Source organism: Entelurus aequoreus, linkage group LG06 (genome assembly GCF_033978785.1).
Source record: "Entelurus aequoreus isolate RoL-2023_Sb linkage group LG06, RoL_Eaeq_v1.1, whole genome shotgun sequence".
NCBI classification, from domain to species: domain Eukaryota; kingdom Metazoa; phylum Chordata; class Actinopteri; order Syngnathiformes; family Syngnathidae; genus Entelurus; species Entelurus aequoreus.
Window position 1 is genome coordinate 75467692 of NC_084736.1, and position 22493 is coordinate 75490184.

The following is a 22493-nucleotide window of genomic DNA, read 5'->3' on the forward strand; positions in this document are numbered from 1 at the left end:
TTACCATAATATGTTACGTTAACATACCAGCCACGTTCTCAGTTGGTTATTTATGCCTCATATAACGTACACTTATTCAGCCTGTTGTTCACTATTCTTTATTTATTTTAAATTGCCTTTCAAATGTCTATTCTTGGTGTTGGGTTTTATCAAATAAATTTCCCCAAAAAATGTGACTTATACTCCAGTGCGACTTATATGTTTTTTTCCTTCTTTATTATGCATTTTCGGCCAGTGCGACTTATACTCCGGAGCGACTTATACTCCGAAAAATACGATACACATGTTTGTAATGTAACATACAGGAACCAAGAAACATATTGACGGCGTGGCTCGGTTGGTAGAGCGGCCCTGCCAGCGACCTGAGGGTTCCTGGTTTGATCCTCCTCGTCATGTGCGTTGTGTCCTTGAGCAAGACACTTCACCCTTGCTCTTGATAGGTCGTGGTTAGGGCCTTGCATGGCAGCTCCCGCCATCAGTGTGTGAATGTGTGTAATAAAGAGTGAATGTGGAAATAGTGTCAGAGCGCTTTGGAGGATTGCGCTTGTATAGTACTTATATTTCTACCTCAGAGGTAGAAAAGCGCTATACAAGTACTATACAAAACCCAAAACCAGTGAAGTTGGCATGTTGTGTAATTCGTAAATAAAAACAAAATACAATGATTTGCAAATCCTTTTCAACTTATATTCAATTAAATAGACTGCAAAGACAAGATATTTAATGTTCACACTGAGAAACTTCATTTTTTGTTGCAAATAATCAAGAACTTAGAATTTAATGGCAGAAACACACTGCAAAAAGTTGTCACAGGGGCATTTTTACCACTGTGTTACATGGCCTTTCCTTTTAACAACACTCAGTAAACGTTTGGGAACTGAGGAGACACATTTTTGAAGTGGAATTCTTTCCCATTCTTGCTTGATGTACAGCTTAAGTTGTTCAACAGTCCGGGGGTCTCCGTTGTGGTATTTTAGGCTTCATAATGCGCCACACATTTTCAATGGGAGACAGGTCTGGACTACAGGCAGGCCAGTCTAGTACCCGCACTCTTTTACTATGAAGCCACGCTGTTGTAACACGTGGCTTGGCATTGTCTTGCTGAAATAAGCAGGGGCGTCCATGATAACGTTGCTTGGATGGCAACATATGTTGCTCCAAAACCTGTATGTACCTTTCAGCATTAATGGCGCCTTCACAGATGTGTAAGTTACCCATGTCTTGGGCACTAATACACCCCCATACCATCACAGATGCTGGCTTTTCAACTTTGCGCCTACAACAATCCGGATGGTTCTTTTCCTCTTTGGTCCGGAGGACACGACGTCCACAGTTTCCAAAAACAATTTGAAATGTGGACTCGTCAGACTACAGAACACTTTTCCACTTTGCATCAGTACATCTTAGATGAGCTCGGGCTCAGCCAAGCCAGCGGCGTTTCTGGGTGTTGTTGATAAATGTGGGTTCTGAACCGAGGATGTCGTTGTGGCTTGTGCAGCCCTTTGAGACACTTGTGATTTAGGGCTTTATAAATAAACATTGATTGATTGATTGATAAATGGCTTTGGCTTTGCATAGTAGAGTTTTAACTTGCACTTACAGATGTAGCGACGAACTCTAATTACTGACAGTGGTTTTCTGAAGTGTTCCTGAGCCCATGTGGTGATATCCTTTACACACTGATGTCGCTTTTTGATGCAGAACCGCCTGAGGGATCCAAGGTCCGTAATATCATCGCTTACGTGCAGTGATTTCTCAAGATTCTCTGAACCTTTTCATGATATTACGGACCATAGATGGTGAAATCTCTAAATTCCTTGCAATAGCTGGTTGAGAAATGTTGTTTTTAAACAATTTGCTCACGCATTTGTTGACAAAGTGGTGACCCTCGCCCCATCCTTGTTTGTGAATGACTGAGCATTTCATGGAAGCTGCTTTTATACCCAATCATGGCACCCACCTGTTCCCAATTAGCCTGTTCACCTGTGGGATGTTCCAAATAAGTGTTTGATGAGCATTCCTCAACTTTCTCAGTCTTTGTTACCACTTGTGCCAGCTTTTTTGAAACATGTTGCAGGCATCAAATACCAAATGAGCTAATATTTGCAAAAAATAACGTTTTCCAGTTCGAATGTTAAGTATCTTGTCTTTGCAGTCTGTTCAATTGAATATAAGTTGAAAAGGATTTGCAAATCATTGTATTCTTTTTTTAATTTACCTTTTTGACAACGTGCCAACTTCACTGCTTTTGGGGTTTGTATAACCTATTTACTTTTTCAAGAACAATGTATATTAACTGTCCATGCTGCTTTTAATTCAAATTCAAATGTGCTCTGTGTGCTCCATGCGTTTTGGGTTATGTAACATAGCTGAGACCATCCCAGTACACAACTGAAGCTGTCACATTGACAGTAATGGAAAACAGACCAGCAGTATCTACAAATCCCTACTCAGCAGTATGCACTTTTTTTTTTTAAATAAAAAAAATCAATTTAAATCAAAGGTTTTAGAAAAAGCAGCCTTTTTTTCCTCAGCCTACTAAAGCGCTGGTTACCAAGCAGTGAATACGTTGTGCAATGGTTGCTATGGAGATGAGAGCCAAATACCTACGAGTGAAGAGCTGATGCAGTGGGCAGACTGTTGTGATGAGATGCTGGGTCCTTGGTTCATTTCGTTTCAGCAATCTGAAACCCGTGATTTCTGTATTGCATCCTATCCTAAAAAGACTTTTTTTTTTGTCAGATTTTGGATTTTAATCTAATGCAATGTACAGTATACTGTGTGTACAACTGCAGCGCATAATCTGAAGTTTTATGATCTTTAGCTGCATATTATGCATTTTTGTTCCAGTGTTTAAGAGCAGAGAGGTTTTCTGGCACCATAAGTGAGGTTAGTTGTGTAGGAGTATAATCATTTTTCTTTTGATTGACTTTCTGATAGTGATGTGCGATACCACTCATTTTCTTTCCAATCCAATGCCGAGTACAATTCAGGCTGGTATCGGCGGTAGTGTTGTATAATGTGTCTGCTAAAATTTAGCATTTATATTTGCAAATAATAACATATCTATCTAAAAAAAGCAACAGTAAAATATAAGAAAAAGAGCAACATATCTGAATTAAATAGGGAAAAGCTGAATTTAAAAAAACTAATAATTACTAATAATCTACTCAGTCACCTATTACCAAAATGTGCCCCCCATACTTAAGTTTGACTTTATTTCGAACATGCAAGTATACAACATGATACATAACAATTTCCAGTTTCTCTTTTCAACATGTTCGAAAAGGAGTAGGAAGAAGCAGAGCTTTTTTAATCCTACCCCTTTTCTTTTACATAACGTTGCTAAAACTTTTGTTCACTTCCTGTTCTCAATTTATTCACAATATACTGCATAAGTAATCACAATAAAAATAAATAAATAAATAAATAATTCTCTGTGTAGTAAGTTACATTTCATATGATGAGATGAGTAAGATTATTTTGAGAATGAATGAACGGATGGATGAAATAAATTCAGAATACTTGACTTTCCAGTATGGAGCTTGTAGTTTCCTAATGAAGCCCAAGCTTGACGTTCCTTTACTTTCTCCTGCTCCGCTTGCTGCGGCAACAATAAACACAACTCCAGACGCTCCTCTTTGTTTTTATATCGTTTATTTGTCAACTTAATCATTCAAAGACGTAAAACGATAACAATGTGGGAACAAATGAATGGCAAAATAAAGCGAGTTTGTTACAGTAAGAAAGAGTTAGAAAAAGTAAGAGTAAGGTCAAAAAACTGTGTGGCTCGATTCCACCATACCTGACTGCCATTACCCATAATGCATTGTGTCCAAAACCATCTTACCACACAGATCCTTCCGCCATATATGCAATTAAACAGTTACATAATCTTCACTGTGTTAAAGCAGTATAAAATAGTACGTCATCAAATTATTCAGACAAATGTAATAATTACAAATAAAGTGTACCTTATAATTATTCTAAACATGCAATATACACTACCGTTCAAAAGTTTGGGGTCACCCAAACAATTTTGTGGAATAGCCTTCATTTCTAAGAACAAGAATAGACTGTCGAATTTCAGATGAAAGTTCTCTTTTTCTGGCCATTTTGAGCGTTTAATTGACCCCACAAATGTGATGCTCCAGAAACTCAATCTGCTTAAAGGAAGGTCAGTTTTGTAGCTTCTGCAACGAGCTAAACTGTTTTCAGATGTGTGAACATGATTGCACAAGGGTTTTCTAATCATCAATTAGCCTTCTGAGCCAATGAGCAAACACATTGTACCATTAGAACACTGGAGTGATAGTTGCTGGAAATGGGCCTCTATACACCTATGTAGATATTGCACCAAAAACCAGACATTTGCAGCTAGAATAGTCATTTACCACATTAGCAATGTATAGAGTGTATTTCTTTAAAGTTAAGACTAGTTTAAAGTTATCTTCATTGAAAATAAGGACATTTCAATGTGACCCCAAACTTTTGAACGGTAGTGTACCTGTATACATTTTCGTATTATGCAAATAAAGTAAATAGTCCCATTTTGGCTGAATAAACATAAAGCACCTTCCATAAAATGTAAATTAACTTAAATAGCATTTAGGCGGTATCATGTACAAAATGAGGGGGAAGACACTGGAAACAAATTAAATTAAAGGCAGTTAAACAATATTGACATCAAATAAACACCAATATATATACTCTCTACACTGCAAAAAGTCAGTGTTCAAAAACAAGAAAAAAAAAATACAAAAATTAGGGGTATTTTATTTGAACTAAGCAAAATTATCTGCCAATAGAACAAGAAAATGTGGCTTGTCAAGACTTTCCAAAACAAGTAAAATTAGCTAACTTCAATGAACCCAAAAATAACTTAAAATAAGTATATTCTCACTAATAACAAGTGCACTTTTCTTGGTAGAAAAAAAAAGATACCTTTTTGCTCAATATGTTAAAATATTTTTAAATTAAGTAAATGCTAGTGCCATTATCTTGACATAATGATATGCGCTCGGCATTACATTTCTTGAAATAAGCAAACTTATACTAAAAACTAATTCATTGTTCTTAATGGAAAGGCAACAAGGCAACCGCTTGTTACTCTCGGGGTCTCCTAGCCGCTCAGGCAAATCATATGGTCTAAAAATGCATTTTTCCATTGATAACATGACATCATCATGCCAAGTGCATGCTCTTTCAGTCAATTTGTGCATATATACAGCCCGGCCCCCGGCCAAAAAATGTTTTATTGTAATTTTGAAGAATTCATCTGAATGTGCATGAACTATTTCTGTTCAAAATAGTTTGAAATGTCACATGTTAAATGTTTAAATATTAACTGTCAGTTTACTGTACTGTGCCAACTGTACTACTATATGAGTACGTATTTTCTATTGTTTCATTGAAAATAAAACAGCAAAGTCCATTTGGCTGTCATCCGTCTTAATTTTGAGACAAAATTGTGTCAAAGTCATGATTTGTTTTTTCATGCTTAAAATAAGAAATTATTACTTTAAAAAAAGTAGTTTTATACTTGTGAGTGTTGATGACACAGCTTTGCAACAGTTGATATTCTAGTTTCAAGCATGTTTTACTCAATATAGGTCAAAAAATCTTAGCTACAAGCTGTAATATCTTACTGAGATCATTTAGGACCAAAACCCTTAAAACAAGTAAAACACTAACATAAAATCTGCTTAGTGAGAAGAATTATCTTCTCAGACAGAAAATAAGCAAATATCACCCTTATTTGAGATATTTCATCTTACTTAGATTTCAGTTTTTGCAGTGTATTGGAATGAAATGCAAAACATTTGTCCCACATAGCAGACAAACCTCATTTTTACATTGACGGAAATCATTAAATGTGAACATACTTTTATGCCAGGACTGGAATCCTATGGAACTTCCATACCAGTGTTAACTAGATAGATAGATAGTACTTTATTGATTCCTTCAGGAGAGTTCCCTCAGGAAAATTAAAATTCCAGCAGCAGTGTACAGAGTTGAAATCGAATTTAAAAAGTAAAAAGTAAATAATGGGGGTATAAATGGAAACAAAATAGAAAAATATTACAATAAGAATAAAAATAAAAAGCAACAATAAGAATAAAAATATAACAGTAAAATAAGAATATAACAAGAGAAACTAGACAGTAGTGACCATGTTATGAAAAAGTATTGCACTGTTATTGTTTTGCATCCCCTGTCATCCGAGTACCCTCCCTCCTCCCCAGAGAGGAGTTGTACAGTCTAATGGCGTGTGGGACAAAGGAGTTTTTTAGTCTATTAGTCCTGCACTTGGGATGAAGCAGGACTTTGCAGCATTGACAGTTTCTCATCGCCTTCTTTCTCCCTGTGGTTTGCTCACACAGCTGTGCACTGACTTTCAAGTCAGCCAGAACAAAAAAGAATGTTTGTAAAAGTTTAAAAATAATGTCAATTAAATAAAAGTACTGGCAAAAGGCCTATTGATGCACCCTGGAAGAAACATAGGGTTTTTAGACAGGACTTTGAAAATTTGTTTTAAATAAGCTGAATTATTTCATGAATCATACTTGCGCATGCACACATAAACATGCACAATACTATTCAACTATATGGTGCATTCTAACGAATTAGTTCAATGTTTTCTCATTTCCCACCTATACCATAATTGATGTCCCCACATGACCATTGCTGGAGAAATACTATACAGAAACACATTTACGCACTACGCACTAAACAAGAGGAGTGATGGCATGATTAAATAGAACATTACCATGGAAGCTTTGAGTTGGCCTGCTATCTGTGTTGTGAACCTCTGACCTTGTTTGCATTTGGTCTTTACCATTTTTTTTTTACCATTTCTTTTCAAATATAAAAGTAAAAATGCTAGTCATGTTAATAGCTACAATTCTAAAAGCTTGCACATATATATAAATATATATATTTATATATATGAATGGGTGAGAAAACAAACGCAAGTCTAAGACATGAGAACTATCAAATTCAGTATGTGGAAGTGGGCTGGACATATCAGTAGAACAGATAATTGATGGACTTCCCTAATGACATCATGGAGACCCATGGATGGGAGCAGAAATAGAGGAAGACCAAGAGTGAGATGGCGAGATGAGATAGACAAATATTGGGGAACAGTGCAGTGGCAGGGAGCAGCTAGAGATCGTTCACTATGGCAGAAACATGCTGAGGCTTTCGTCCAGCAGTGGACTGACAATGGCTGATGACGATGATGATATATATATATATATATATATATATATATATATATATATATATATATATATATATATATATATATATATATATATATATATATATATATATATATGGTAAGACTCTAGTATGGGGAACATATTCTAAGTAACAAAGACTTAATTTAGAGTTATTTGGACACTAGGGGAACATATAGGGGTTAGGGTTACTAATAAGCAATAATTCTGAGGTTATTGAGGGAAGGCTCTTAGTTAATGGCTTACTGGTTGTATAATAAGGCCATGCAGAAGAAGGCATTAGTAAGTACTTAATAATGACTAATTAAGAGCCAATATGTTACTAATTTGCATCTTAATAAGCAACTAATTAATGGTGAATATGTTCCCCATACTAAAGTGTTACCATATACTGTGTATATATATATATATATATATATATATATATATATATATATATATATATATATATATATATGTATGTATGTATGTATGTATGTATGTATGTATGTATGTATGTATGTATGTATGTATGTATGTATGTATGTATGTATGTATGTATGTATGTATGTATGTATGTATGTATGTATGTATGTATGTATGTATGTATGTATGTATGTATGTATGTGTGTGTGTGTGTGTGTGTGTGTGTGTGTGTGTGTGTGTGTGTATATGTGTGTGTATGTATGTATGTGTGGAAAAAAATCACAAGACTACTTCATCTCTCAATCATCAGGAGATTTTAATAGAAGCATTCACATACCATGGTTTATATAGGGCACAGAAGGGGTGGGTACAGGCAGAACATCCCCATACCCGCGCAGAATGACTACAAGCTAAGGCTCATAGAGAACTGCCTGTACCCACCCGTTCTGTGCCCTATATAAACCATGGTATGTGAATGCTTCTATTAAAATCTACTGATGATTGAGGAAACCCCTCATGAAACAGGCCTGTAGAGATGAAGTAGTCTTGTGATTTTTTTCCACACATACATATATTGCGCTCTACCACGGTATTGAGCACTATTTTTTTGGATAATCTAATTAAGACATATATATATATAGATATATATATATACACACACACAAACACACACACACACACACACAGTTGAACAGGGGTTGGTGCGTGTGCCTTGCAATAAGAAAGCCCTGGGTTTGATCCCCGGGCTTGGGGTCTTCCTGTTAGGAGTTTGCATGTTCTCCTTGTGACTCCTGAAATAAAAACAAAGAACATGTGCAGTTTATTATCGTTGCAAAGAGGTCAGATAACATGCAGAAAGCAAAGCAGTCTGATGCAGATTTCAAACTCTGACTCATATTATATTGCAAATTTATAACAAAACTAAACACCCCAAAATATATTTAAATCACATTGTCTTCATGCCTTCTTTCATCCAAACAAAGCGTGTCTTGCTTTCCATTCTACCTAAATTATTTTGGCAATTTCTCCTTCTGCTGTCAGATTCACTTGTCGTATTGCGTGTCAGCTGAGGATCAGTGCCAGCCTTGGGACGCACGCATGTACTGATGTGCCATGTAACCTGATGTCCTGTAATTAGATCAACTAGGCTGTGACCAATGGCTTTTTAACTGTGACCCGTTCACTTTCACTTTCACTCTCAGCATTCCTTTCTACTGAATTGACAGACATAAACTGGCTGGCATTAGCGTCTTTTTTATTATCTGCAAAATTGCAGAACCGTTTTTCATCCTGTTGGGTTTAAATGCAGTGAGCAGCATTGCTTATGGATGAGGTTGCTCACATGAATACTGGAATAGCTTCTCACAGAAATAATTCATTCAACAGGATTAGGGTCAAACAACACTTGGACCAACAGTAACCCTTTTTAAGCACTTATATTTACTGCTGTAGAAATATTTTTTGTACAAATAAACGTTTGTACAAATGAGCAGATTTGACCTCTAACTAGAGATGTCCGATGACGGCTTTTTTGCCGATATTCCAATATTGTCCAACTGTTAATTACCGATACCGATATCAACCGATACTGATATATACAGTCGTGGAATTATGCCTAATTTTGATGGATTAATGCATCCAGCATTGTTTAATGCTGGATGCATTAAACAATGTAACAAGGTTTTCCAAAATAAATCAACTCAAGTTATGGAAAAAAATGCCAACATGGCACTGCCATATTTATTATTGAAGTCACAAAGTGCGTTATTTTTTTTAACATGCCTCAAAACTGCAGCTTGGAATTTGGGACAAGCTCTCCCTGAGAGAGCATGAGGGAGTAGGTTGAGGTGGGCGGGATTGGGGGTGGCGGGGCTGAGGTGGTTGGGTGTATATTGTAGCGTCCCGGAAGAGTTAGTGCTGCAAGGGGTTCTGGGTATTTGTTCTGTTGTGTTTATGTTGTGTTACGGTGCGGATGTTCTCCCGAAATGTGTTTGTCATTCTTGTTTGATGTGGGTTCACATTGTGGCGCATATTTGTAACAGTGTTAAAGTTGTTTATACGTCACCCTCAGTGTGACCTGTATGGCTGTTGACCAAGTATGCATGGCATTCCTTTGTCTGTGTGAAAAGCCTTAAATATTGTGTGACTGGGCTGGCACGCAAAGGCAGTGCCTTTAAGGTTTATTGGCGCTCTGTACTTCTCCCTACGTCCGTGTACACAGCGGCGTTTTAAAAAGTCATACATTTTACTTTTTGAAACCGATACCGATAATTTCCCATATTACATTTTAAAGCATTTATCGGCCGATAATATCGGCAGCCCGATATTATCGGACATCTCTACCTCTAACAAATGCTAAAAATCTGCTCATATCCGGATATTCTGTATTTTTTTATTATTTAACTCACAGGAGTTTTGACCTGCAGGCAAAGCATAATAAATCCAAACTTCAATCTGCATGAGGAGTAGGGGCATACTTGCCAACTTTGAGACCTCCAATATCGGGAGGTGGGGGGGGCTTGGTCGGGGGTGGGGGGCGTGGTTATTTACAGCTAGAATTCACCAACTCGAGTATTTCATATATATTTCATATATATATACATATATATATATATGTATATATATATATATATATATATATATATATATATATATATATATATATATATATATACATATATATATATATATGTATGAAATACTTGACTTTCAGTGAATTCTAGCTATACATATATATTTTTTATTTTATTTTATTTACATAGAAAAAAAACAAACTTGAATTTCAGTGTTCCAGTGGCTATCCATTAGATGGCAGTATTGTCCTGTTTAACTTCTCCGTTCATGATGAGTATATCATTTTGGCCGCCATGTCTGTAATTTCCTTGTTCTTCTGCTTCGTCTCCTTGTTGTGTGCGCAGTTGTGCACTCCCGTTTCCCTCCCTGCTTGGCACTCAGCATCAAGGGTTGGAGTTGGGGGTTAAATCACCAAAATGATTCCCGGGCGCGGCGCCGCTGCTGCCCACTGCTCCCCAAGGGGATGGGTCAAATGCAGAGGACAAATTTCACCACATCTAGTGTGTGTGTGACAATCATTGGTACTTTAATTAATTAATTAATTAATATAAAAGCCCTAGATGTTATGACGTCTTTGGGCAGGCAAGCTGTTTATTTTGTGGGAAAGCGGACGTGAGAACAGGCTGTCCCCACTCAGTCTCAGGTCCGCATTGAGCTGGAGGGGGCGTGGCCTCCAGCTCCGGCTGAATACCGGGAGTTTGTCGGGAGAAAATCTCCGCCGGGAGGTTGTCGGGAGAGGCGCTGAATATCGGGATTCTCCCGCTAAAAACGGGAGGGTTGGCAAGTATGAGTAGGGGTGAACGATAAATATCGGACAGATAATTTATCAGGTCTATATGAGGCATTATTCATACCGTTAAATCCAAAAACATTAAAACATAGCCTAAAAACATTGTAATGAGGTGAGATTATCCGTACTAGGGTGAGCGACTCCAGCACCCCTTTTCCCTACTCATGCTGTAAACCAGCGGTACCGGTCCGTGGATCGATTGGTACCGGGCCGCACAAGAAATAAATAAAAAAATAAAGTAAATACAAATGAAAATAATATATATATTTTTTTTTTAAAAACACAAGATACACTTACAATTAGTGCACCAACTCAAAAAACCTCCCTCCCCCATTTACACTCATTCGCACAAAAGGGTTGTTTTTTTCTGTTATTAATATTCTGGTTCCTACATTATATACCAATATAGATCAATACAGTCTGCAGGGATACAGTCCGTAAGCAAACATGATTGTATTTTTTCATGAAAAAAAAAAAATAAAAAATACCATCCCAGCAGTCCGTGGGACAAATTTTCAAGCGTTGACCGGTCCTCAGTTACAAAAAGGTTGGGGACCACTGCTGTAAACGGCCTGTCGTAAACCTGCTCACTGCTCATTGGAAAGAAACCTGGCATCATTAGTGTGAGACTCCCTTACTGTTTCAGAAGAAAAAATTCTTCAGCAAACTTTCCCCAAGGAGGGGAAAAAACAGTGGGCCTCGACACATTAAACCTTATCCGCCATCGCTTCGACTGTGTTTTGAAAGCCTACGAAGACGCCTGCACAGCTAACGAAGCTGCCTCAAAGAAATGTGGGCACGAACTGCAACTAAAGCTAAATCCAATCAATCAATCAATCAAAGTTTACTTATATAGCCCTAAATCACGAGTGTCTCAAAGGGCTGCACAAGCCACAACGACATCCTCGGCTCAGATCTCACATCAGTGCAAGAAAAAGCTCAACCCGAGGGGATGACAATGAGAAACCTTGGAGGGGACCGCAGATGTGGGGACCCCCCCTGGGCGACCGGTGCAATGGATGTCGAGAACTAAAGCTAAATTAAATAAATATATACAGTACAGGCCAAAAGTTTGGACACACCTTCTCATTCGATGCGTTTTCTACATTTTAGATTGTAGTGGTGTGGGAAAAAATCGATTCGAATTCAAATTGCGATTCTCACGTTGTGCGATTCAGTATCGATTCTCATTTTTAAAAAATCGATTTTTTTAATTTTTAATTTAATTTTTTTTAATTTTTTTCATTTTATTTTATTTTTTTAAATTAATCAATCCAACAAAACAATACACAGCAATACCATAACAATCCAAAACCAAACCCGGCCCAGCAACACTCAGAACAGCAATAAACAGAGCAATTGAGGAGACACAAACACGACACAGAACAATCCAAAAGTAGTAAAACAAAAATTAATCATCAACAACAGTATCAATATTAGTTACAATTTCAACATAGCAGTGATTAAAGATCCCTCATTGACATTATCATTAGACATTTATAAAAATAAAAATAAAAAGTAAATAAAAATGAATAGTTTCACAGTGGCTTACACTTGCATCGCATCTCATAAGCTTGACAACACACTGTGTCCAATATTTTCACAAAGGTAAAATAAGTCATATTTTTGGTTCACTTAATAGTTGAAACAAATTTACATTATTGCAATCAGTTGATAAAACATTGTCCTTTACAATTATAAAAGCTTTTTACAAAAATCTACTACTCTGCTTGCATGTCAGCAGACTGGGGTAGATCCTGCTGAAATCTATGTATTGAATAAATAAAGAATCGTTTTGAATCAGGAAAATATAGTTTTTGAATCGAGAATCGCGTCGAATCGAAAAAAAAATCCATTTATAATCGGATCGTGACCCCAAGAATCGATATTGAATCAAATCGTGGGACACCCAAAGATTCGCAGCCCTAGTAGATTGTCACATCAAAACTATGAATGAACACATGTGGAGTTATGTACTTAACAAAAAACGGTGTAAAAACTGAAAACATGTTTTATATTCTAGTTTCTTCAAAATAGCCACCCTTTGCTCTGTTTACGGCTTTGCAGACTCTTGGCATTCTCTCGATGAGCTACAAGAGGTAGTCACCTGAAAGGGTTTTCCCTTCACAGGTGTGCTCTGTACTGTATATTTAAATAAGTTATAGTTTATTTGTACTGGTTTTGAGAAGTAAAAAGTTATCTGCATCCGTATCGGCTTGAAAAAAAAAATCTATCGTGGATTCCCCCAAAACAGGTGATAAAATAGGTTTTAAGATGAGTGAACCTGAGAGGGACAATCGGTAGAAAAATGGATGGATGGATGGATGGATTAACAGTAAAGGTAAACACAAACATGTAAAAACACCAAAAACTATCCTGCACTTCAAAGGGTTAAGCATTTTTTACTCTTTCATCCACTGACAATTTGGGTCTACTTGCAGGAATATCATGCCCAAGTGGAAGAGATGCGAGTTTCCATCCGTCAACTGGAGGAGGACCTATCTGCTGCTCGGCGTCGTAGCGACTTGTATGAAGCCGAACTGAAGGAGTCTCGGCAGAACAGTGAAGAATTGAAGAGGAGCTACCAGCATAGATTGCAGAAGGTGTCGGACTTGTCCAGAAAAAGTACAATTTCATATCCATACAATAGAGAATACTCACTGTAAATAGTCTGTCTCTCTTTGAGTTTGTTGAGGAATGTTATAACATCTCATTATTTCAACTATTTGGAGGGTATTCAGTGACAAAAAAAAGTATTTTCACAGGCTAAAGAGCAAGGCAAAGCAGAGGCAGATGAGCAGTTCACCAAACTCGACAAGGTAATTTACTTTCTTTGTCTATGGTTATATTAATACAGTCAAACCCGTTTCAGCTTTCAACCAGTCTAAGTCCAGACTAACTCCCAAGTCCTCGTCAGAGGTGGGTAGTAACGCGCTACATTTACTCCGTTACATCTACTTGAGTAACTTTTGGGATAAATTGTACTTCTAAGAGTAGTTTTAATGCGACATACTTTGACTTGAGTATATTTATAGAGAAGAAACGCTACTTTTACTCCGCTCCATTTATTTACATTCAGTTCGCTACTCGCTACTGATTTTTATCGATCTGTTAATGCACGCTTTGTTTGTTTTGGTTTGTCAGACAGACCTTCAAAGTAGGGTCTATCGCACGCCTGCGTTTCACCAATCAAATGCAGTCACTGGTGACGTTTGACTCCGTTTCACCAATCAAACAGAGCCAGGCGGTCACGTAAAGTTTCAGCGGCAAAACAATAACAAGCTTAAGCTTACATGAACTCAACGTCAAATTTGAGGAAGCACATCGCGGTAAGTAACGTTAGTAGATATTTGGGCTGTCACCGTAGGCTGATGTTAGCTTCCCTGCTATGAATCACTGTCAAATGTACATCGTGTGGGGACATTTATTAACGCACTGCAGCCTCATAGACACACACACACACGCGCGCACACAGTCGCACACACACACACGCATGCATACAAACACCAATCAGAAGCGCACAGTGTGTTCCCAGGTGCAGCCCACACCTATCAGTTTATGGTTTGCGTAAAGGCTAACTTGTTATTTTCCTTTGTAATCTCTACCTACTGAGCCTATGGTGCTGTTAAGTTATTGTGGCTCAATTTGCCTTAATTTTTTTTAAGTTAATGTATTATTATTTAATATATATTATTGTTTTAGTTGCTTAAGAGATATTCCTGGCTCTGAATTTGCTCATTGCTATTTTTATTTTTTTGTGCATTATTTAACAATAATAATAATAATGGATTTTATATTTGTTGCCGTCATCATTAAACGAACAGGTTACTCATCAGTTACTCAGTACTTGAGTAGTTTTTTCACAACATACTTTTTACTTTTACTCAAGTAAATATTTGGGTCACTACTCCTTACTTTTACTTGAGTAATAAATCTCTAAAGTAACAGTACTCTTACTTGAGTACAATTTCTGGCTACTCTACCCACCTCTGGTCCTCGTCCATGGTGTTCTTATTATTATCAAAAAGTTGAGTTTGTCAAAACAGGCTCGACTGCTTTTCCAAAAGTTTCCATTTCCATTAAAACTGTGTGGGTGTAAATGTAGACATTTGTTGTAGTATAGTTAACTTCATCATTATCGCTGATGTGTTTTTGCAAAAGCATATTGTGGTTATGTAAAAAGACACTGGCACTTAGCAGTAACGCTTCGGGGTACGAGCTAAGGTCGTTTCTTCGGTGCCACAACTGCTGTAGAAGCTCTGAAACAAAATGCACCAATTGTTTTATATTTTTATTGTTAGCCACTAGAAAATAGATGGCCCAATTTACGAGGTATGTAGGTCCAAAAATCTTTTTATTATCTCCCAGTGTCCCTATTGTGTCTGCCAACATTTGAAAATAAGGCAAATTTTGCCGAAAATTAGGGGAAATACGGTCAATTCTGGTCTTGAGAATTACACAGCCCCCATGGAGGGTTGACATGAATTCTGCTGATACCTAGGGCCAAAATCACAAGTAAATGTGCAAGCATTTTTAGTTATGTCTACAATCGCTTATGTTGACAGAAGTCAGCTAATCCGATCGACTCCAACAGGTTGAACTGTATTGTCCTTTTAAAGGAAGAATGTATTGAAAATAGTACCTTTTTTTTTTTTTACAGACCAATGCTGAGCAGCAGACAAAGATCCAAGATCTTCAGGAGAAGCTTACTAAGGTAGACATTTCTTGTTAGGTAATGAATCATTAATCATTATGTGCACCCAAACATAATGGAGGAAAAAGTATTTTACTTTGTGAGATAAGTGCATACTTAGTATGTTATTTGTTTCTCTTAATTACAATATAATATTTCATGTGTTTTCAGGATCTCAAGTCCAGTAGTACTGTTTTGGGTTATTTTATGTATATATTGAACTCTTTCAATCAAGGGTTGGTTAAAGGTCCATCATTTGCTAAAGCTAAATTAAATAAATATTTACAGTAGAGGCCAAAAGTTTGGACACAACTTCTCATTCAATGCGTTTTCTTTATTTTCATGACTATTTACATTGTAGATTGTCACATCAAAACTATGAATGAACACATGTGGAGTTATGTACTTAACAAAAAAAGGTGTAATAACTGAAAACATGTTTTATATTCTAGTTTCTTCAAAATAGCGACCCTTTGCTCTGATTACTGCTTTGCACACTCTTGGCATTCTCTCTATGAGCTACAAGAGGTAGTCACCTGAAAGGGTTTTCCCTTCACAGGTGTGCTCTGTGCTATAGACATTTCTTGTTAGGAAATGAATCATTATGTGCACCCAAACATAATGGAGGAAAAAGCATTTTACTTTGTGAGATAAGTGCATAAAAGCTTTATCTTCTCTGACCTCATACTTAGTATGTTATTTGTTTCTCTTAATTACAATACAATATTCCATGTGTTTTCAGGATCTTAAGTCTAGTAGTACTGGTTTGGGTTATTTGATGTATGTATTGAACTCTTTCATTTAAGGGTTGGTTAAAGGTCCATCATTTGTTGTTGTTTTTTTAATCCGGTTAATTTTGCTGATTGAGACCTATCTGCATTTGTTCAATAGTTTTTCGATGATTAATAAGCAAACAATACTGGTTTGCTAAAAAGCACACTCATTATATCAAGCATTTGGTAAGAATTTTTGTGAGCTTGAGAAAGAGAGATTGTTGCTTTAATGTACTGAAAAAAAGTTGAGTAAGAGCACTAACACTGATTGCCTCTTCTTTCCTACTGGAAATAAATGATAGCCTGATGAGTTGCATATCCTTGCAAAATGGTTATAATCATGGGGTATAACTTATCCGGAAAACATGTATTATTCAGTCTTAAAACCGTCATCAAGGAACCGTGAATGACATTACTGACTAAATGTTTATTTCAAAACTTGAATTCCAAGACATTAAAATCCAGTGCTGAAGCTACAGACCATCTCCAAAGCATGAAGTTGGTCAAAGAACGCCTGGAACGAGATCTAGAGAGGCTACAGAACAAGGAAGACTCCAGTGACAGTCTACGCAGACGCCTTCGTGAGACTGAGGTTCACTTCATTCTCTCAAATCCTATATGAAGCAAACAGATCATGTTGAATCACTTGTGACATGCTTGTCAGTACGTGTAAGCGTGTTTGCACTTGTGTGGACTGTGTACAGGATGGTAGGAAGACTCTAGAGAACCAGGTGAAAAGGCTCGAGATCGTTGAGCGCCGTGAGACTAAAATGAAGGACGACATCCAAAGCAAAGGCCAGCAAATTCAGCAGATGGCGGATAAAATCATGGTAAGTCACCTCTTGTCTCTAAAATATTTAAAGGAAGTGTGAGCTGATAACAGTTCATCGTCATCACAGCAGGGGAGAGGTGCACGTTTACACAATAATTCTAAAAATATACACTACCGTTCAAAAGTTTGGGGTCACATTGAAATGTCCTTATTTTTGAAGGAAAAGCACTGTACTTTTCAATGAAGATAACTTTAAACTAGTCTTGACTTTAAAGAAATACACTCTATATATTGCTAATGTGGTAAATGACTATTCTAGCTGCAAATGTCTGGTTTTTGGTGCAATATCTACATAGGTGTATAGAGGCCCATTTCCAGCAACTATCACTCCAGTGTTCTAATGGTACAATGTGTTTGCTCATTGGCTCAGAAGGCTAATTGATGATTAGAAAACCCTTGTGCAATCATGTTCACACATCTGAAAACAGTTTAGCTCGTTACAGAAGCTACAAAACTGACCTTCCTTTGAGCAGATTGAGTTTCTGGAGCATCACATTTGTGGGGTCAATTAAACGCTCAAAATGGCCAGAAAAAGAGAACTTTCATCCGAAACTCGACAGTCTATACTTGTTCTTAGAAATGAAGGCTATTCCACAAAATTGTTTGGGTGACCCCAAACTTTTGAACGGTAGTGTATATTAAATATACATTTATACAGTGTTCCCCCCAGAATATTTTTTAGTTAAGGTGGTGTCTCTCCAGGGGGAAGCGGGGTAAGGAACAGTTTAATTTGTTCTGTCGCCACCATCACGTCTACATCTCATCGCTGCCTGGGGGGCAATAGACTACAGACTGTGGTGAAGTAGGCCGGTTTCGTCGCATGAAGAAGCCTACAATTTTTGGTTGTGTTTTCCGCTCCGTATGCTGAATGGCTATATACGATATATATCTCAATATATTTTCCGTAAAGTATATACAAAATATAAAGCAGTCCTAGTTAACTGAGATACTAAGTATGTTATTATTTTGACTTAGTAAATATTGACTTACTAAGGTGCGGGAAACCCTGCTTTATATATACACAGTTCAGTACAAACATAAAGACCCACCCTAGACCCACTCGACGTCCATTGCATCTGGTCTCCCCTAGAGGAGGGGGGTCACCCACATCTGCGGTCCTCTCCAAGGTTTCTCATAGTCATTCACATTAACATCCCACTTGGTTGTGAGTTTTTCCTTGCCCTTATGTGGGCTCTGAACCGAGGATGTCGTTGTGGCTTGTGCAGCCCTTTGAGACACTTGTGATTTAGGGCTACATAAATAAACATTGATTGATTGATTGATTGACATTGAAAGAACAATCACACAGCCTTTGAATATTAGAGGTGTGCAATACTACAAATGTTGGTATGCGATACCAAGTAAATATTACGGGGCCCCATTACCATCAACACTTTTACTTGAAAATGTTCAACCTCATTAAATGATTTTTCCTTTAATTTGTTGATCATGATTATGATCAAAATGTAAAAACAAACTTATTTACAAACCATTTAACAATATACAAATACACCAATACACATAACAATATCAAAAAAATAATGCTAGTATTCCCTTTTATTATATACAATTATATGGGGGCAAAATAATCAATGGTGCTAGATAACTATGATTACTCTCATTTAAATAATTTCCCGCATTTGTGAACAGTATAAAAATGTCTACATATGATAACATCAATAATATAAATATCTGATCACGCTAGTATTAACCCGTACTGATACTAGCGTACCCTTGGTATCAGTACTATCGATAATTAGATCAAGCCGCCCAACACTTGCTGCATAGCCAAATTGATGGCAATATGGGCACACAATGATTGGACTGACTATTATAATGGAGAAATGAACCACGCAGACAACTTTATGTACGAGCTTGAGGTCAGATCAGCTGGCGACAAGAAGTGACAAAGTATTGGCTCATAGCACATAAATCTTATTCAGGTAACATAATCAATGATCACTTATGACCAACTATTAAAGGGGCTGGTGGTTGCTACTTGCTTAAAGAAATGGTTTTAAACTAAAATATATAAAGTTAAAGTACCACTGCTAGTCACACACTAGGTGTGATGGAGTTAACTTCTGCACTTGACCCATCCCCTTGTTCCACCCCCTGGGAGGTGAGGGGAGCAGTGAGCAGCAGCAGGGGCCGCGCTTGGGAATCTTTTTGGTGATTTAACCCCCAATTCCAACCCTTGATGCCGAGTGCCAAGCAAGGAGGTAATGGGTCCCATTTTTATAGTCTTTGGTATGACTCGGCCGGGGTTTGAACTCACGACCTACCAATCTCAGGGCGGACACTCTAACCACAAGGACTTTGAGCAGGCTTTATATATGCATGCATGCATTTATGCATGCAACACTTTAGTATGGGGAACATATTCACCAATAATTAGTTGCTTATTAAAGTAACAAACACTTAATTTAGAGTTATTTGGACACTAGGGGAACATATAAGGGTTAGGGTTACTAATAAGCAATAATTCTGAGGTTATTGAGGGAAGACTCTTAGTTAATGGCTCACTGGTTGTATAATAAGGCCATGCAGAATAATGCATTAATAAGTACCTAATAATGACTAATTAAGAGCCAATATGTTACTAATTTGCATGTTAATAAGCAACTAATTCATGGAGAATATGTGTTCCCCATTCTAAAGTGTTTATATATATATATATATATATATATATATATATATATATATATATATATATATATATATATATATATATATATATATATATATATATATATATATATTAGGGCTGCAACTAACGATTAATTTAAAAATCGATTAATCTGTCGATTATTACTTCGATTAATCGATTAATAATCGGATAAAAGAGACAAACTACATTTCTATCCTTTCCAGTATTTTGTTGGAAAAAAAACAGCATACTGGCACCATACTTATTTTGATTATTGTTTCTCAGCTGTTTGTACATGTTGCAGTTTATAAATAAAGGTTTATATAAAAATAAAATAAAAAAATTGCCACTGCGCATGCGCATAGCATAGATCCAACGAATCGATGACTAAATTAATCGCCAACTATTTTTATAATCGATTTTAATCGATTAGTTGTTGCAGCCCTAATATATATATATATATGTATATATATATGTATATATATATATATATATATATATATATATATATGTATATATATATATATATATATATATATATATATATATATATATATATATATATATATATATATATATATATATATATATATATATATATATATATATATATATATATATATATATATATATATATATATATAAGAACACTGCAGGCTAGCTTATTAGCGGTTCAACACAACATATGTTTTTAAAGTGTCTATATTTTTCACCATTATAAAATTGCTGGTCTTTCCCAGGATTTTTTTTTGCCGTTCAGGTTTTTTTTGCTTACGGCTGTCTCGTCCACATGTACATTTTGTGGACACACACACAAAAGCAGTCCAAGAGAAGCAACTAACAATTTGCAGTTATTTTGTTTGTGTGGTTATACAATCAGCAGCACAGTGCTAACAAGGGTTAATGCTGGTGCCTCACACTAAGAAGGTCCTGGGGTCTTTCTGTGTGGAGTGTGCATGTTGTTGCAAGTAGATTAATAATTACTGTTCTACCACTTGTCCTTTATAATGTTGACAAAATAATAGAATGATAAATGGCACAATATGTTACTGCATACGTCAGCAGTCTAATTAGGAGTCTTTGTTTGTTTACTACTAAAAGACACGTTGTCGAGTATGTTCACTATTTTATTTAAGGACAAACTTGCAATAACAAACATATGTTTAATGTACCCTAAGATGTTTTGTTAAAATAAAGCCAAGAATGCAATTTATTTAGAAAAGTATCGAAATACATTTTGGTACCGGTACCAAAATATTGGTATCAGGACAACACTTGTACCTACTGGAGTACATGTTCAGAAGCAGACCCACAAATGATACAGGGCAATAATTTGAGTTATTCATAAATGTATCAGCTCTCCGTGGGCTAGTATTATATATATATTATATATAATATACTGTACACATATTATGTATATATTCATACATATGTTATATTTTATATCGCTATATTTAGTCTATTTATACCTGCATTGTCCTTTCCATCCTTACACTTTCCATCATTGTAACTGAGCTACTGTGTTGAACAATTTCCCTTGTGGATCATTAAAGTTTGTCTAAGTCTAAGTCTAAGTCATGACTACTCAGTGGTTAGAGTGTCCGCCCTGAGATCGGTAGGTCGTGAGTTCAAACCCCGGCCGAGTCATACCAAAGACTATAAAATGGGACCTATTACCTCCCTGCTTGACACTCAGTACAGGCATGTGATTTTTCCGTCTAAAGTCGGAATTCCGTCTTTTTTAATCTCGGGGAAAAAAAAATAATTATCTCCCGTTTTTCAGTTTTTTTCCCGCCCCTAAATCAAGATTCGAGACGTAGTTTATATTACGCCGTAGTTGATTGGTCGATATGTTCCTTGTGACCAATCAGGACATCTGTTATGAATGATGACGTTAATAACGTCATCATTCATAATGGTTACTACGCCCATTTTCCATATGTAAACGATGTCGGTTCTCGAGAGAAAGGACGCTTTACGAGTAAAAGAAATTGATAAACATGTCAAAAATAAGTTTTGATGGGACTGGATGGAAAGGGAAATCACTGATACTGTTGGGAAGAAGGAAGTTACGACTTTGTTCGTTGATTTTATTCGGAAAATCGATCGTTCCGGAAAGGTTTTGTGCACGTGGTGTCATGATAATATTGACTATGGATCACGAGGTTTCAAGGCTTTGGAAGTACATGCGAAACGCCAACAACATATGAAACAACTTGAAGCAAGGAAAACAAACTTTTCACTAGCTGGTACTTTTGGATGTCAACCGAAAGTGAGCAAACCTTACGGACTTCATCCTTTGTTTACATCGAGAGGAAAGATCCACCCAAACAACCCACTTCAGTTGCAGACAGGGTTGTTAATACTGAGGTAAGCTAAAAAATATTTGCTTGCGAAATACGCATGTTTGTTTTAAATATTAACCAATTATTGCTTTGCAAAATATAAATGGGTTTTTTAAAAAATAAAAAGCCACATGATAATATATTATGAAATTACAGAAATTCAAAGAGTCGCATTATTGATTCCAGT

General features: G+C 36.5%; 1 protein-coding gene across 5 annotated transcripts in view; it reads left to right on the forward strand.

Annotated features, from left to right (window-relative positions):
- Window positions 1-22493, forward strand: part of LOC133652599 (citron rho-interacting kinase) — a 156223-nt gene that overhangs the window by 39064 nt on the left and 94666 nt on the right. For all 5 annotated transcript variants that reach the window (XM_062051534.1, XM_062051535.1, XM_062051532.1 and 2 more), the window contains 5 exons: window positions 13455-13616; window positions 13779-13832; window positions 15674-15727; window positions 16931-17071; window positions 17184-17309. In XM_062051534.1, the coding sequence (XP_061907518.1) occupies window positions 13455-13616; window positions 13779-13832; window positions 15674-15727; window positions 16931-17071; window positions 17184-17309 (537 nt within the window). The remainder of the gene's footprint in view (window positions 1-13454; window positions 13617-13778; window positions 13833-15673; window positions 15728-16930; window positions 17072-17183; window positions 17310-22493) is intronic.